The sequence below is a fragment of the Chiloscyllium plagiosum genome, chromosome 9, assembly GCF_004010195.1.
Source record: "Chiloscyllium plagiosum isolate BGI_BamShark_2017 chromosome 9, ASM401019v2, whole genome shotgun sequence".
Classification (NCBI taxonomy): domain Eukaryota; kingdom Metazoa; phylum Chordata; class Chondrichthyes; order Orectolobiformes; family Hemiscylliidae; genus Chiloscyllium; species Chiloscyllium plagiosum.
In genome coordinates this window covers 84018666-84036813 of record NC_057718.1, presented here as the reverse complement: position 1 = coordinate 84036813, position 18148 = coordinate 84018666, and the positions used below count along the sequence as shown (strand labels likewise).

General features: G+C 40.3%; 1 protein-coding gene across 5 annotated transcripts in view; it reads right to left on the bottom strand.

Moving 5' to 3' along the window:
* Positions 1–18148, bottom strand: part of LOC122553001 (son of sevenless homolog 1) — a 299123-nt gene that overhangs the window by 17971 nt on the left and 263004 nt on the right. For all 5 annotated transcript variants that reach the window (XM_043696383.1, XM_043696384.1, XM_043696382.1 and 2 more), the window contains 3 exons: positions 12092–12211; positions 11099–11261; positions 5348–5465 (listed from right to left, as the gene is read on the bottom strand). In XM_043696383.1, coding sequence (XP_043552318.1) covers positions 5348–5465; positions 11099–11261; positions 12092–12211 — 401 coding nt within the window. The remainder of the gene's footprint in view (positions 1–5347; positions 5466–11098; positions 11262–12091; positions 12212–18148) is intronic.

Here is an 18148-nt window from a genome sequence, read left to right as displayed (position 1 = left end):
GCCCCTAAACTTATGCCCTCTAGTTCTGGACTCCACCATTCCAGGGAAATGACCTTGTCTATTTACCCTATACATGCCTCTCATGATTTTATAAACTTCTGTAAGGTCACCCCTCAGCCTCTGATGTTCCAGGGAAAACAGCTCTACTCTCTTCAGCCTCTCCCTACAGCTCAAACCCTCCAACCCTGGCAACATCCTTGTACATCTTTTCTGAACATGTTCAGGTTTCACAACATCCTTCCTATAGGAGGGAGACCAGACTGCACACAATATTCCAAAACTGGCCCAACCAATGTCCTTATACAGTTGCAACATGACCTCCCAACTCCTATACTGAATGCTCTGATCAATAAAGGAAAGCATACCAAACACCTTCTTCACTATCCCATCTACCTGTGATCCCTCTTACAAGGAGCTACGAACCTGCACTCCAAGGTATCGTTGTTCAGCAATCAAGACCTTACCATTAAGTGTACAAGCCCTGGCCTGAGTTGCCTTTTCAAAATGCAGCATCTCACATTTATCAAAATTAAACTCCATCTTCCACTCCTCGGCCCACTGGCTCACCTGATCAAGATCCCATTGCACTCGGAGGTAACCGTTTTTGCTGTCCACAACACCTCCAATTTTGGTGTTAGCTGCAAACTTACTAACTGTACCTCCTATGTTCACATCCAAATCATTTATATACATGACGAATAGCAGTGGACCCAGCACCAATCATTGTGGCACTCCACTGGTCATAGACCTCCGGTCTGAAAAGCAACCATTCACCACCACCCTCTGTCTTCCACCTTCAAGCCAGTTCTGTATCTAAATGGCTAGTTTTCCATGTAATTGATGCGATCTAACTTTGCTAACCAGTCTACGATGATGAACTTCTTTCTCTTGACCAAATCCTTAATTTCTCTGGTCATTCAGCATTCCCTATATCTAACAGCCTTTCCTTTCACCTGAACAGAAACATACTGTCGCTGGATTCTCATTATCTCATTTTTGAAGGCTTCCCATTTTCCAGCTGTCCATTTACCTGCAAATCTCCACCCCCAATCAACTTTTGAAAATTCTTGCTTAATACTTTCAAAATTGGCCTCCTTCAATTTACAACTTTAACTTTTAGATCCAGTTTATGCTTTTCTATCACTATTTTGAAACTAAAATAATTAGGTCACTGGCCCCAAAGTGCTCCCCACTGACACCTCAGTCACTTTCCCTGCTTTAGTTCCCAAGAGGTGGTCAAGTTTTGCACCTTCTCTAGTAGGTACTTCAACATACTGAATCAGTACTTTTTCTGGTACACACTTAAATTCCTCTCCATCTAAACCCTTAACACTGTGGCAGTCCGAGCCGATGTCTGGAAAGTTAAAATCCTCCAACATAACCACCCTATTATTTTTAGAGATAATGGAGATCTCCTTGCAAATTTGTTTTTCAATTTCCCACTGACTGTTGGGGGTGTGGTGTATAGTACAATCCCAATAAGGTGGTCATCCCTTTCTTATTTCTCCGCTCCACACAAATAACGTCCCTGGATGTATTCGCAAGAATATCCTCCCTAAGTACTACTATAACATCCCTTATCAAAAACACAGTTCCCCTCTTCTCTTGCCTCCCTTTCTATCCTTCCTGTAGTATTTATACCTGGAAGAGTGAGCTGCCAATCCTGTCCATCCCTGAGCCACATCTCCGTAATTGCTATGATATCTCAGTCCCATTTTTCTAACCATGACCCGAGTTCATCTACCTTCCCTATTAAGCCTCGTGCATTGAGAGAAATGCACTTTAGTTATCAGTCCAGCCTCATCCTCTGCTTTGTTTCTGACTGCCCTGACTGTTTGACTTGCTTCTTTTCCCAACTGTACTCGTCTCAGACGGATCTCTTTCCTCACTATCTCCTCGGGTCTCACCCCACACCCCCAATTTCCTAGTTTAAATTCTCCTGAGTAGCTCCAGCAAATCCCTCTGCCAGTATATTAGTCCCCTTCCAATTCAGGTGCAATCCATCGTTCTTTTACAGGTTACTTCTGCCCAGAAGAGATTCCCAAGATTCAGAAGTGTGAATCCTTCTTCCCTGCATCAGCGCCTCAGCCATGCATTCATCTACTCTATCTCCTATTCCTACCTTCGCTAACCCGTGGCACCAGGTGTAATCCAGATAATACTATCCTTGAGAACCTCCTTTTTAAATTCCTGCCTAACTTCCTATATGCTCCCTTCAGAATCTCATCCTTTTTCCTTCCTATATGCTCCCTTCAGAATCTCATCCTTTTTCCTTCATATGTCATTAGTTTCAATATTCTGCACTATCTCCAATATATCCTTGATCCTGGCACAAAGGAGGCAACACACCATTCTGATTTCTCCCTGTTGGCCACAGAAACGTCTGTCTGTGCCTGACTATAGAGTCCCCTATCACAATCAATTGCTTGGAAGCTGGTGTACTACTTGTTATATTAGAGCCAGTCTCAGTACCAGAAACTTGGCTGTTTCTCTGACAGTCCTACATTTTCTACAATAGCATACTTATTTGAGATGGTGATCACCACAGAAGACTCCTGCACTACTTCCTTCCCTCTCCTACCTTTCCTGAAGGTAGCCTATCTCCCTGACTGTATCTGTGGTTTTTGCCCCCTTCCTATAACTGCCATCGGTCACACCCCACAGTCCTGCAAATTCCTAATTGCCTCTAATTGCTGCTCCAACCGACCTATGCAATGTGATAGAATTCGCAACCAAAGATATTTCCTGCAGACATAATCATCAGAAACATGGAAATTCTCCCTAATCTTCCACATCTGACAGTGAGAGCACATCACTCTACTAAAGGCCACCTTTGCACCTTAACAAATGTCCCTATCAATAGCAAGAAACTATTGATCAGTTGGCCTAACATCAATCATAGGGAAATTATCTGAATCTAATTCATTTAGAAAATCATACTACAATCAGGAAAAGTCAAGGTGGTTTTGGAAAGGAATACCATGCTTGATTAATTTATGAGAATTTCTTGAAGTAACAAGCGAGATGGATAATAGAGAACCAATAGATATAGTATAGTTAGATGTCCAAAAGGTTTTTGATTATGTGAAACATAAAAGGCTACTGAACAAGCTTTAAGCTCATGGGTGCTGAGTGTGTTATATTAACATGAATAGAGGATTGATTATTAAACAGGAAGCTGAGAATTAGTGTCAGTGGATCAGTTTTAGGTTGTTAAACTCTAACCAGTTAAGTGTCACAGGAATCAGTACTGATGCCTCAACTATTTCCAATTTACATTAATAACTTGGATGAAGGAACTAAGTACATGCTGGCGAAATTTACCAATGACAAAGATGGGAGAAAAGCAAGCTGTGAGGAAGACATGGAGTCCACAAAGGGACATGGGTAGATTAAGTGGATAGGGAAACATGGTACAATGTGGAAAAATGTGAGCTTCTGTACTTTGGCTGGAAGAATAAATTAAGTGATTGCATAAAAACATTTTCATACAAAGGAATCTGGATACTTTGGCACCAACTCTCAAAATGCTATCATTTAGGTTGGGAGTGATTGGGAGGGCAAATGGAGTATTGATCTTTATTGCAAAGGAAATAGAGTGTACAAGTAGGAAAGGGTGGTTATTGCTGTGCAGAACCTCAGTAAGACCACTTCTCTAGTGCTGTGCGAAGGTTTGTCTTCTTCAGGAAGTATATAACTGCACTGGAAACAGTTCAATGACAGTTCGGTCACTTTGCTGATTCCTGAGTTGAAGGTATCTTCTGGAAAAAGGTTGAACAAGATGGACCTATTATCGCTGGAGTTGGAAATAATGAAAGGTGATCTAATCGAAACACAGGATCGAGGGAACTTGATGCTGGGAGGCAACAAACATTTCCATGAAGGGCAGTGAGGAAGTAAATTTCAAAATAAGAGATCTCCCATTTAAGATGAGATGAGGAGGATTTTTTTTCCCCTGGAGGGTCTTAACCTTAGGAATTCCCTTGTCCAAAATGCAGTGCAGGCTGGGTCACTGAATATATTCAAAGCTGAGTTATAACAGACTTTGAATGCCAAGAGAACCAGGAGTTGTGGATACAGTCGAAATTAAGGCCATATCAGATCAGCCCTGATTTTAGTGAATGGCAGAACATGCCCGAAAATAGCCAACTCTGCTCCTATTTCTTATGGTTTTATTCTTAACGGTGCTCTCCCTACTTAAAATCTGGCATCATCGCCCATTCTTCTCAAATAAATAAACTACTCCATCCCTTAACTCTATTTCTGGTCATAAAGTCTTTGAGTACATTGTTACCTTCTAAATCTGTGTCCCATTTTCCAAAACTCCATATTTGAATTCCTCTACAAAGGTTTATGTCCCTATTGTGGTCCTAAAACATTTTAAGTTAAAATCACAAATGACATCTTAAGTAAAAACAAAGGGTAAACTATCACTCTTCGTCCTTCTCGTCTGTCACGAGCCTTTCACACAGTTGATCACCATCCTTTTGCAACCTCTCCACTTCTCCAGCTACATGAACTGCATTTTCTTGGTTCCACTCTTCATTATATTATCATAGCCAGAGTATCAATTACTGTTCCCTTTTCCCACTCTATTTCCTCTAGGATTTCATAGTTATCAACCATACAATAGAATTATAAAATCCCTACAGTGCGGAAAGAGACTTTTCTGCTTATCAAGTTTGCAATGACCCTCCAAACAGCATCCTACCCTATCCCCGTAAGCTCACATGGCTAATCTACTCAGCCTGCACAGCCCTGGACACTACGGGACAATTTAGCATAGCCAATCCATTAATCTGCACAGCTTTGGACTACAAGAGGAAATCAGAGCACACAGAACAGGACAGAACATGCAAGCTCTGTACAGACAGTCACCCAAGGCTGGAATCAAACCCACGTCCCTGGTGCTGTGAGGCAGTAGTATTGAGTCACTGTGCCGCCCTTAATCCTTCGCCCCTTTATTTCTTGCCTCCCCTTATTTCTCATCCACACTCTCTACTTTAAAAACATCACTTGAAATTGCATGTTAGTTTTATTTATAAGTTGGCAACAGCTGGATCTATGTTACTGCCAACAGTCACTGTTCCACTGCTGATTGATTAACAGACTGCTTATCTGACATCTAGTATCAGCTGAACATAAGTTCCCTCCAATTACTGTAAATTGTCCACATCGGGACTAAGAAATAGCAATGACTAAAGAACATAAATGGATAAAAAAATAGAATCAGAACATCAATGCAACAAGAGTCACATTACATACTAATGACCAGTTACTGCTGCTTGACAGACAATGAAAATAGCTATATCAGCTACCATAAGAAAAAAAATGAATCAAAACTTACCAAAGAAAGGCACACATGGAGGGTTGATGGATCGGAGTTTAGCCAAATACTTTTTATAGTGATCTTCACTCAATTCATGAGCCTCTTCTAAAATTTTCTTTTGTCGACTTGGTATTTGCTATGAATGTAAGCAATGCAGAATATACATTTAGAAGGCAGCATTGGTAAAAATCCATTTGGCCTAATCAACTGTTCATTTTCTAATTACAAAACTGCAAACCTGATCAATACTGAATTTGGACTTGATCAAATTGCTTTTGCAATGTTTCAACAATGACTTGCTGTTCTTGGTAATGTGGGGTATTCAACATATCAATAGTCAAGTATGAATAAATTATCCCCGAAACCATAATAAATTTGTGGTTTTTCAATTTATATATCACATCCTTTGGTTTTCGAGCTTGACTTTGCACAAAGTACACTTTTGCTTCAAGATTATTCCCCTTGTAATTCTAAAGCTTTTCTTTCAAATCTTAAATTTATTGTGGTTTAAAAGTATGGAATTAACATTTTACGATTTCTTATTGCCAAATAAAATTAATTTTCGCAATAGTCACTGAATCATTTCCATTGCTTCTTCAGTATAGTGACTATAAACAATACATTAGGCAAGAAATCAATTAACTTCATAAATTATCAAAAACAGTTATTTGCTTCACGCTGTATGGAACAACTTAGGCTGAATTAACACAGAACCTTTCATGTTGCTCCTCAAGTATAGTAATATTTTGAAGTGACACTAAAGAATGGCATGTAAGCTGGATCTACACATTAAGTTCATCACAGAGTAACTCAGTATTGTGATGGTTTCAATTCTAACTGTAGATCTTAGGCCACAGCATAAATGCTGCTTTCAGCTGCTCAGGTCCCAAAGAGCAAAGTTCAGCAGTATTGAGGAGACAAAACTGTCACTAAGACTCATCAGTAAATTATCCGTCTTGCAAAAGCATCAGGTAATTTTAGCGCCACACAGTGGCAGGCAATAACCGTCCCCAACAAGACAAAAATCTAACAATCACCCCTTGATATTCAATGTCATTACTGTTGCTGAATTACCCATGACCAAAATCAAAATTCTGGGGGTGGGGGGGGAAGGGGTGTACCATAAGAGCAGAAACTGAACTGCACTACCCATATGAATATGGTGATTACACAAGCAAGTTAGAGGATAGGACTTCTGTGCCAAATAACTCACCTCCTGTCTTCCAATGCTTGTCTACTGTCTATAAGACCCAAATCAGAAGCATGATGGCATATTCACCACTTCTCTTTTCAATGTAGCTCCAACACTCAAGAAACTTAGAACCAACCAGACAAAGCAGCCACTTGATTCGCAGTGCATCCATCAACTTCAATATTTACTCCCTTCACCAATGACAGTCAATGGCAGCTATGTGCATCATCTCAAGGTTCCTACCAAACTTCTGAACTTGCACCATCCATAAGGACAAGGATGGCAGATGTATGGGAACAGCACCTCCTGCATGTTCATGTCTAAGCCATCTCAACATGGAACTATATTGTCATTCCTTCACTGTCAGTAGGTCAAAATCCTAGAAACTCCTTTCCTAACAGCATGTTGGGTGTCACTCCACCAATGAATGCAATGGTTCAAGGCAGGGGCTCACCATAACCTCAAGGCCAATTAGGCATGGACAATAAAACTCTAGCCAGCAATGCCCACATCCCATGAACACATTAGAAAAAAACTCATGCTTTCAAAGTGTGTGTTAATGGATTAATCGGCATGTATGCATCATGATGTTATAACATCAGTGCCAAAAACATTCCTTAGGTACTCAGAATAAGATTTGGAGGTGCCAACGTAAATACATTTTCAAATTTGAAAAGAACTGCAGTGATTTTCTCTGAAATTGTTTGTCTTTTGAATGCATTTTTACCTACTACAATAAAAGAAATGGCTACAGATGCCAGAGATGTGAAACAAAAAACAAAACTGTTGGTGAAACTCAGCAGGCTTGGCAGCATCTGTGGGAAAAACAAAATTTATTTTTGAATCTGGTGACTGTTCATCAGACCTGACAGCACCGAAAAACAAAGTGATTTTTATTCTGAAGACAAGGTTTGCGGTGTGGCGGGGATATCTGTTGAGGAGTGGATGGGTGGAGACAGAGAGAGAGAGAGAGAGAGAGAGAGAAAGAAAATGAAAAGGAAAAGGGGCAGATGATGATAGGCCAGGACAGAAGAAAAGCTGAATAAGTGATAATTTGAGTTGAGTGCGAAAAAGAACAGGTAGATTGTCCTGAAAGCCACCTATGTCATGCGACAAGGGCAGCAGACATATGGGAACACTTCCTCCTGCAAGTTCACCTTCAAGTCATCTGGATATGGAACAATGTTGCCATTCCTTCACTGTCATTCGGTCAAAATCCTCGAACTCTCTTTCTAACAGCATGTTGGGTATCCCCACACCAATGACTGCAGGAGCTCACCATCACTACCTCCAAGTCAATTCGGCAATGAGTGGGTGATAATGAGCTGGCTGTGTTGAAGACAACCCATGTCATGACAGGACCAGAGTGCTGGGATTGGTTAAACAAAAATTAGAAAGATGGCATCAGGTTCTAAAGTTATTGAATTCAATACTGAATCCCATAAGCTACAGGGTCCCCAAACGAAAAATGAAATGCAATTCTTCGAGCTTGCACCAAGGTGCGCTGCTTCACTGCATCAGGCCTACAACTGAAATGTGAACGTGGGAACATGGCTGTACATTAAAAGTGGCAGACAACTCTAAATTCAGGGTCATTTTTATGGACAAAAAGACGGTGTTTTACAGAGTGGTCACACAATCTGCGTTGGCTGCCAAATTAGAGATGACTACAATATGAACAGCGAATACTGCAGACTAAATTGAATTAAGTGCAGGTAAATTGTTGCTTCATCTGGAAGGTCTGTCTGGGACTCTTGGCTGGTGAGGAAGGAAGAAGTAATCAGGCAGCTGTTACAACTTTTGTAATTGCTTGAGAAGGAAGCCATGGGGAAGTGGGGAAGTATTGGGAATGAAGGAGGAATGGACCAGGGTGTTCCAGAGAGAATGGTTCCTGCAAGTGCTGACAAAGGAGGGAAGAGGAATATGTTTTGGCATACTGCTGCAGGTGACAGAAATAGCGGCTTATGATCCTCTGGATGTTGAGGCTGGTGTGGACGAAAAGAACCTGATTCTTGTTGTGGAAGGGAAGAGAAGGGGTGAGGGCAGAAGTGCAGGGGATGGGTCAAAGACAGCTATGGGTGTGGTCAACCATGGTTGTGGGGAATCTCACTTGAGGAAAAAGGCAGGCATTTCTCAGGACTGCCCCCCACCTACCGAGTAAGGTGGCATCATTAGAACGGAAACTTATTATGTCTCATTTACCATACCACACCTCAGTCGGTCACCTGTTGCACCTGGATAATTTTTTGATACATTTAACTTCATTTTCTAATCCTACTTGCATTTTCAGATCGATACAGATCAACTTTCTCATTAGTCATCTGTCTCTTTGTGGAGAATCACAATACATCTCCTTTGATATTTAGGAAGCTAAAAATCCACCATTGCACTGCTCTTATCTCTCGAGTCAACTATTCTTATGCTGTCTTGGCCACCAACCCATATTATGTCCTTCATAAACTTGAATTTATCTAAATCTCAGTACAAACTCTGAAACATGCAGCCCAGTCCTGTACACCCATTACAACAGCTTAAATTCGGTCCCAAATCAGCACCATTAAGAATTTTATGTTCTTATAATGTTCCAATGTCTCCACAGCCACATTCATTTCTATCTCTGTACCACCTATAGTCCAATAACTCTCCAAATCTGACCTCTTTCCAAACATAATTTCATACACCACTGACAGCTGTGTTTTCAGCTATTTAGGTCTCAAGCTCTGGAATTACTTCCATAAACCTCTCCGCCCAAATCTACTCTTTCATGGCATTCCTTAAATCCAACCTCTTTGACCAGGCTTTTGGTAATATTTCTTTCTTACTTCTGATAATGCCAAATCATATTTAGCAACACTGGTTGAGGTGGGCAGAAATTTGGAGTTTGTCCCTGAAGCCATGATCTTATGAAAGGGTAGAGCAGTCTCGAGGGGGCAAATGGTCCACTCCTGTTCTTAATTCATATACTGAAGCACCTTAAGCCATTACGTAAAACTGCTCTAAATCTTTCAAGAAATACTACAAAAGATTTTATACTTTTGGTCAGCATGATGCATGCTGGAGACTTAAAATTCGCCAGTTGGGAAATCAAAGCATGGTTTTTTTTTTCATCCATCTATCAAAATGCTGCATGAAAATTTATTTTAATTAAGTTTTAGTGAAAACAAACAATATTCATCATGATATTCACTATGAGTTTCCAATGCTGAAAAGCAGAGCGAAGAAAAATCATTTAACTAACTACAGATTTCTTTTTTTTCCCACTGTTTATTGAAAGGATGTGGGCAATATAAGTTGGACCAGCGTTCATTGCCCAACTCTGAACAAACATTAGAAGATGGCAGCAGCAGCATGGTAGGAAGTGCTCGTGCTCTATGCCCGTATGCTCCCCCGCACCTGGCCAGCCGCATTCTTCTCATTTTTGTTTTGTTTTATTTTCTTTTATATCAAAGTTTGCCTTTTCTTATTTTCCATGGTTACGGTGGAGGAAGGTGGTTGCAAGGGCCTGCTGCAATGGCAGTAGTGCCATAGATCCAGATGTCCATTCTTTGTGGCCATATTGGCTGTGGCTTTATCAAAACTTTCATTGTGGATGGGTCTTGTCCATTCTCCTGTCTGATCCTATGGTGGCAGCATGGTGCTACTGGTTCGTTCCTCATGGCTACTGCAACAATAGGGTGGATTCGGGAGGTGACAGAAGTAGTGATGGCTTGAGTGACGGCTTCAGCTTTGGCAACCTGGTGGGTCTGGTCTGTCCCTCTGTTATGGCAGCGATGCAGTGGCTTTGGTGTCAGCTTCCGTGGTGGCAGCATGATGGGTCCACTGTGAAAATCCATGTTTTGGCAGCTTCAGTGGTAGCGTTCCATAGCCACTCTATAAACCCAGATTGCCGTGAAGGGAAAAAAAAAGATGAACCTTTGTCCTAACTTTGGCTCAATTATCTCTCTTTAGAATTTCTGTAATTAAAATAATTCTGAATTGTGGTGACTGATGCACATCTTACAAGTGACAATAAATTGCTATTCTATTCTAATTACCCTTAAGAAGGTGGTGAGGAACTGCTTTCCATTTGGTGTAGGTAAACCCACAGCACTGTTAAGAAGCAAGTTCCAGAATTTGATCTGTAGAAATGAAGGAATGGCAATGCAGTTCCAAGAAAGAATGGTGTATGGCTTGGGGCAACATGCAGGTGGTGGTGTTCCCAAGTCTCTGTAGATCTTGCTTTTCTCAGCAGTATTTTTAAACGCATTCTTTGAACAAGGTTTTATTATTCATCACAGCAAATTTCCATTTTCTGTGTATAGCATGTCACACACTAAAATCTCAGCAAATGTATCCCTTTGAGACCACATGCTAAGTATTGTACAATACTTGCATTCCACTTTCAATATAGAAATTAGTTGCTTTCACATTAAGAAATATGGAAAATAGTTTATTTGAATGTGTCATGTATAGCGACAACAAAAATGGCAACGTTCAATGACATTCATTTATCCTTCTCAAATTACACTGCCCATCCTTCAAATAATTCTGTGCACCTCATCAATAAAATTTACTTTGCATTTGGTTGAATCACAAACCTCAAATGTATGATCCAGTCTATACACAGGAGATGAATTCATGGCACTGACCACCTCCAACACTCCATTAAAATTGTTTAGTTCTTGGAAAACCTGCAGGATCTCAATTATTCGACTGACAACTGCTATTCTTTCTTCCAAGTTTTCAGTTTCTACTATGCATCTGAAATTTTAAAAATGCATGATATCATTTTTGTGTACTATTGCGTGAGTAATGCAAGTGACAGTTTGAAGCAACATTTAAGGTTGAAAATTGCAACTCACACCACCCACAGCATTGTCACAAAGATTAGAAATAAATTTATTTTAAAACCGTATAGCATAGGATTGAAAAACAAACATGATATTACAGACTTTCAGAAACTGAATACCAACTGAAAGATGCAGCCAAAACTACAGATTACTTCACTAGAAAGCCCTTTCAAACAATGTAGTCATATTTTGTGCTAGACAATGATTAAATGCTTATTTAGAGTTAAAAGTTAATCTTCATTAAATGTGAAAAAACTGAAAATATTTGGGATCATATGACAGATACCCCCTATTACATTTCTTCAATTTTTCTGAATTAAGACATGTTGCCAAATACGATTGTCTTGCCCTCATCAGTTTTCAACTGTTTAGAGGTCATCATTATTGTGATTGTTCTCAACTACCAAGCAACAATTACACTTCCAAGAAAACAATATCAAGTTTTGCATCAGGGTATGGTAACAAACATAATATTTCAATGCCAAACATACGTTATTCGGATTACAAATTAAGCTTGCAATGCATCCCTTGTACTGTGCAGTGAAACTAAGCAGCTTCCTGATATTCCAAACCTAGAGTGCATTGCCTTTTTGCAAAAGAGATCATCAGTTGAACTTGGTTGTAATATTTATGCTGTAATAGAAATTATGTCACTTTATTCAGTCATCATCTGTATTTCTGCTCTTCCTGATACTTGCACGAAGTGCACATCAACTAAATTTATACACAACTTTTTCTTACTTTTCAAACCACAAAGTGAGGTTAGTAGTATGTCGTATCATCTTCAGGAGGTTTGAAGAATTTATTTCCTTGTCATCCTTCGTCCATACACTTCCTACCAGTTCTGAAGGCTGAACAGCTCTGAAATCCAAATACATAAAAGCATAAATTTTTCTGCTAACAGAAACTTTGCAAATTTCTTGGCAAGGTAATTTGAAAATTATCACCAGGTAATTAATCTTGAAGTATTGCTAAGTTACTGTGACTCCATCCCTTTTTTCTAATATACATTTGTGTTGTGTGGTTGGGCAGCCTGTCAATGTTGTAACATGGGCATAGGATTTCCAATGCTTACTACATTCAATAGGATGTTCTTGTGGTTGCTACATTTGATCCTGCCTGGAAGGAAGGACAGAGCCAGTTGCAAGGCTCTCAACAGACTACTCAAAATAGTTGAAGGGTCACTGTCAGTTACTAAGGGGGAGTTGAAGCAGAAAATGTCAACATTCAGGCAGCTGGCCAAACAGGTATTGAGGGACAAGGGAACAGCTCCATAAGCAGTTCCAGCACGGTGGCTATAGTTAGCACGGCTGCCTCATAACGCCAGGACCCAAGTGACTGTCTTTGTGGAATTTGCATGTTCTCTCAGTGTCTGTGTGGGTTTCCTCTGGATCCTCCAGTTTCCTCCCATAATCCAAAGATGTGCAGGTTAGGTGAATTGGCCATGCTAAATTGTCCATAGTGTTCAGGGATGTGTAGGTTAGGTGCATTAGTCAGGTGTAAATAGAGGATAGGGGAATGGGGGTTACTCTTCGGAGGGTTTGTGTTGACCTGTAGACCGAAGGGCCTGTTTCCACAATGTAGGGATCCTATGAAAACTTTCATGAAATTAGGACTAACAGAAAGCTGTGGGAGACTGTCAGGAGCCATTGGAGCAAATGGGATCAGATGCATCCTTGGAAACCACTGAGGGTTCAGTGCAGCTGAGTTTGGGATGTTGAAGGAAACAGCATTTGATTACTGCAGCTAAAAAAATATTGGAGCTTGCAGAAGTCTAATGAGCAGTGCCAACCTCGTGAACCTAGCTGTCTGCCGAAGAGATGGGATGTGCTTGTGAGCAGGCGTAGGAGTGCAGTTGAAGGAATTCAGTGGAATGCAGTCCCAGGGAAAAGACTGAATTACCATGATGTGTGCAGTCACTGGGGCAGTCTGGGACAGCTTTTTCTTTAATCACTCATGAAACAAAGGCACCATTGGCTAATCTATCATCTATTACCTGTCCAGAGTTGCCATTGAGAATGAAGAGGTGAGCTGCCTTCCTGAACTGCTGCAGGTACACTCACAATGCTGTTAAGGAGACAATTCCAGGGTCTTGACCTAATGACAGTGACAGAACACAAGCCAGGTCAGGATGGTGACTGGCTTGCAGGGGCATTTACAGGCGGTGGTATTCTCATATATCTGCTACTCTTGTTCTCCTGGATGGTAGTGGTCATGGGTTTGGAAGGTGCTGCCCCAGGATGTTTGGTGAATTTCTGCAGTACATTTTGTGTCTGAGCATCAGTGGTGAAGGGAGTGGATGCAGTACAATCAAGCAGGCTGCTTTGTCCTGGATAATGTCAAGTTTCTTGAGTGTTGTTGGAGCTGCATTCATCCAGGCAAGTACAAAGTATTCCATCACACTTCTCACAATAGCCTTGCAGATGGTGGACAGAATTTGGGAAAATTGGAAGATGAGTCATTCACTGCAGCATTCCTAATCTCTAACCTGCTCTTGTAGCCACTATATTTTTATGGCTAGTCCAGTTTAGTTTCTGGTCAATGGTAACCACTAGGATGTCAACGGTGAGGGATCCAGGGATGGTAACGTCAATGAATGTCAAAGAGCAATGGTTAGATTGTCTCTTACTGGACACATTCATTGTTTGGCATTTGTATGGCATGAATATTACTTGCCACTTTTCAGCCCAAACCCGGATATTGCTGCATTCAGATATGGGCTGCTTTGGTTTCTGAGGCATCACAAATGATAAACATTTTGTAACGATCAGTAAGTATCCGCACTTATGATGGAAGGAAGGTAGCCGATGAAGCAGATGAAGATGATTGGACTGAGGACACTACCCTGATGAATTTGGCTGTACATTTGAATGCATGTAGCATTAGGAACAAAATAAATGAATTGACAGATCATATTTGAATTTCAATTTGCAGTGCTAGCTGATTGGAGGCTTAGCTGCAGGATGATGAAATTGGGGCCTGAACACTGAACAGTGTGTGACATTGAGGATGGACAGGAAGCTGGGAAAAATTGAGGAATTAGTTTTGTTAATTAATCCTAATATTACAGTACAATAAGTGACCCAAGGTCAGAAAACTATAAAGTAGAATTGGTTTCAGAAGTTAAAAATCACACAACACCAGGTTATAGTCCAACAGGTTTCATTGGAACCACACTAGCTTCCGGAGCGACGTTCCTTCATCAGGTGTTGAAGGAGCGTCGCTCCGAAAGCTAATGTACGTCCAATTAAACCTGTTGGACTATAACCTGGTGTTGTGTGATTTTTAACTTTGTACACCCCAATCCAACACCAGCATCTCCAAATCATGGTTTCAGAAGAGAAGAGAAATTATAAAGGCAAGAAGCCACTTTTAGAAGTGATATGCAAGCCCTTGTTAAGGCACAGAAGGACTGTGTATCAAGGAAGACATAAAGGGAGTTTGTAAGAAAGGTATCGCAATCTTGAGTGAGTTTAATGTACATAATGACAAGAACAATCAGATGGGCCAAGGTAATCTAGTGGAGCAGTTCAGGGAAAGGTTGTATTATTGATTCTCAGAACAGCAGGTTCTGCAGGCAACTGCAGAGCAGGCTATTTTGGACCTGGCATAGTGCAGTGAGTTAAAATTAATTGGCGATTTCATAGTGGAAACATCCTTGGATAGTAGAAGTCATAATATGAATGACTTTTACATTTTGTTTGGGAAAGAGGAGAGCCAGTCTAAGACTGGTACTTCAAACTTCAATGAGAGCAACTGTGAGAGCGTGAAAGCAGAATTAGCTGAAGTGAATTGGAAAATTAGGCTCAGGAGCAGGTCAGAGATGCAATGGCAGACATTTAAGATGAACACTGAAAAGATATGTTCCAAAGAGAGGACTTACAACCCTTGGGTAACTAAAAGTGCTAAGGAAAGTATCAAATTTCAAGAAAAAGCATAAAATTGCACAAACTTAGGTGGCTGCACAGAATATAGAAGACAGGAAAGATTAACTAAAAGATAAATAAGGAAGACATTATCAAAGAAATCAGAGTCAAGAAAGTTAGCTAGAAATACAAAAAGGTTTCGATAGATATTTAAAAAAAGGAAAGAGCTAAAACATTGACCGTTGGTGATATAGAAAATAAGTCGTCAATCAATAGTGGAAAATAAGATGTCAGGTGATCCAACATTTGTCATCACCAAAGGAGGTGCAAGAAACAACACCAAAATAGCTGTAAAATAAGAAAGTGGAAAAGAAGAAATAAATCAAGAAATTACAATCGAAAGGGAAGTGGCACTGACTCGATGGAGATGGGATGCATCCTAAATTGCTGAGAGAGCAAATTGTGAAGCCATTGACGTCAATTATCCAAGCCTCTCTGAACACAAGATTAGTTCCAGGAGACTCAAGGATTGCATATGTGACACGTTTGTTTTGGGAAGGGACAAAGGATAACCTAGGAAACTACAGACTTGTCAGCTTGACATCAATAGTAGGAAAAATCCATGGAGGCCATAATACAGGATAAGATAAAATATATACTTACAGAAAAATAAACTAATATCAGACAATCAACAAAATTTCTCAACTTGAAGATGATACTAAGCTCGGGAGAATAGTGAACTGTGAGGATGATGCTGAGTGACTTCAGAGGGACAGTGTCAAGTTGGCCAAATGATCAGACACCTGGCACATGAATTTCAATGCAGACAAATGTGAGGTAATGCATTCTGGTAAAAGAAAGAGAGAGAAATTACAGGCTCAATGATACAACCTAAGAGGGGAATATATGAGCAAATGGACCTTGGGATTCAAGTGTATAATTCTTTGAAGGTGGTCAGGCAAGTTGAAATACTTGTTAAGGCTTGTAGGATCCTTGGGTTTATAAACAGAGGCATTGAGTATAAAAGCAAGGATGTGATGCTCCACCTCTACAAATCACTGGGAAGACCTCATTTATACTATTACGTTTAGTTCTCGTCTCCTTATTTAAAGAAATCCTGGAAATCAGCAAGTGTAAAAGAGACTTACTGAAATCATACCAAGAACAAAGGATTTTAAATACAAGGAAATAGGGGAAATTTGGGCCTATACTTCTTGGAGCAGAGAAGAATAAAAGTGACATTATTGAGGTGTTCAGAATTATGAACAATTTTGACAGAGTGAAAAAGGGTATACCGTTTCCACTGGTTGGTATCACTGTAACTAGCAATCACAATTTCAAGATTGTCAGTAAAAGAGTTCGGAATGAGATGAGGAGAGACATTCCTACTCAGAGTTGTTAGGATTTGGAATGTGTTGCCTTGGAGAGTGGTGGGGGCAAATTCCATAGGAGGCTTCAAAAAAGAGCTGGATATATATTTAAAAGTAATGAATTCAGAGGACCAGAGAGACAGGGTTGGAGAATGGAACAAGCTGGATAGCTGTTTCTGAAGCTAGTACAAACATGATGAGCTGTTAACTAACTTACAGAAATCACAACCATCTTTTCTATGTGCCAGGTAGTACTCCAAACAGCAGTGATTCTTTTCCCCTGATTAACGTTGACTTCAATTTTGCTTGGTGCCACATCGGATCAAATGTGGCCTTGATGTCAAGGGCAGTCACTCTCACCTCACCTCTGGAATCCAGTTCTTTTGTCCATGTTTGAACCAAGTCTGTAAAGAAGTCAGGAATTGAGTGACCCTGGCAGAACCCAAACCAGGCATCAGCAAGCAGTGGTTTGTTTGAGGGAAATTGGAGGGAATTTCAAAGTTATGTCTTTCACAAGAGAAGAATTAGAGATTGGGTGATATAGAATGTCACTCCTGTAGATGTGTTGCTGAGAAATCCTCGGATCTGGCTTGACCACACCTCCTATTTGCCATGTTTTGTGAGGTGCAAAGCAACAGTTTGTCGGTTAACTAACGTTTATCTTATGTTCATTCTGGATGTTAGACTACAAGTTGAACGTGTTACTTGTAGGTTGTCTTATAGTTCTAACTTTGTATAGAGAAGTTTATTTTGTTTGTTTAAAGATTGTGGAATTTAATGACTTTATTCGCTTATTTGGGATTAATTGGGATCTCAAATTTTGTGCACTTTAACAAATGAAAAGCTTGCTGTGCCCAATCCAGATAGAGTCATAGAGATGCACAGCATGGAAACAGACCCTTCGGTCCAACCTGTCCATGCCGACCAGATATCCCAACCCAATCTCGTCCCACCTGCCAGCACCTGGCCAATATCCTTCCAAACCCTTCCTATTCATATACCCATCCAAATGCCTTTTACATGTTACAATTGTACCAGCCTCCATCACTTCCTCTGGCAGCTCATTCCATACACATACCATCCTCTGTGTGAAAAAGTTATCCCTTAGGTCTCTTTTATATCTTTCCCCTCTCACCCTCAACTTATGCCCTCCAGATCTGGACTCCCTGACCCCGGGGAAAAGACTTTGCCCATTTCTCCTATCCATGCCCCTCATGATTTTGTTAACCTCTTGAAGGTCATTTAGCACTCCAAGCACAGAGCTTCATCTATTGTGTCAACCCACAATTTTTCATATATTAAAATTGATGAAAGATTGAACAGAATGTGAGCGGTATTTACTGACATCTGCGTTCCAGATGCACTTACACATAGGCTTCACACCAAAATTGCTAAATTGAAGAATTTACTCCATTATTGATATAAGAAACTGAATATAAAGTAATTTCAGCACATAAAACTTCAGATCATAGCATAAATTTCGCTTTCTTTAGCTAATCCTTTTTTTCCCCTAATCAACCTGTTCAGAGATGGTATTACATGTCTCTGGTGCATATGGGACT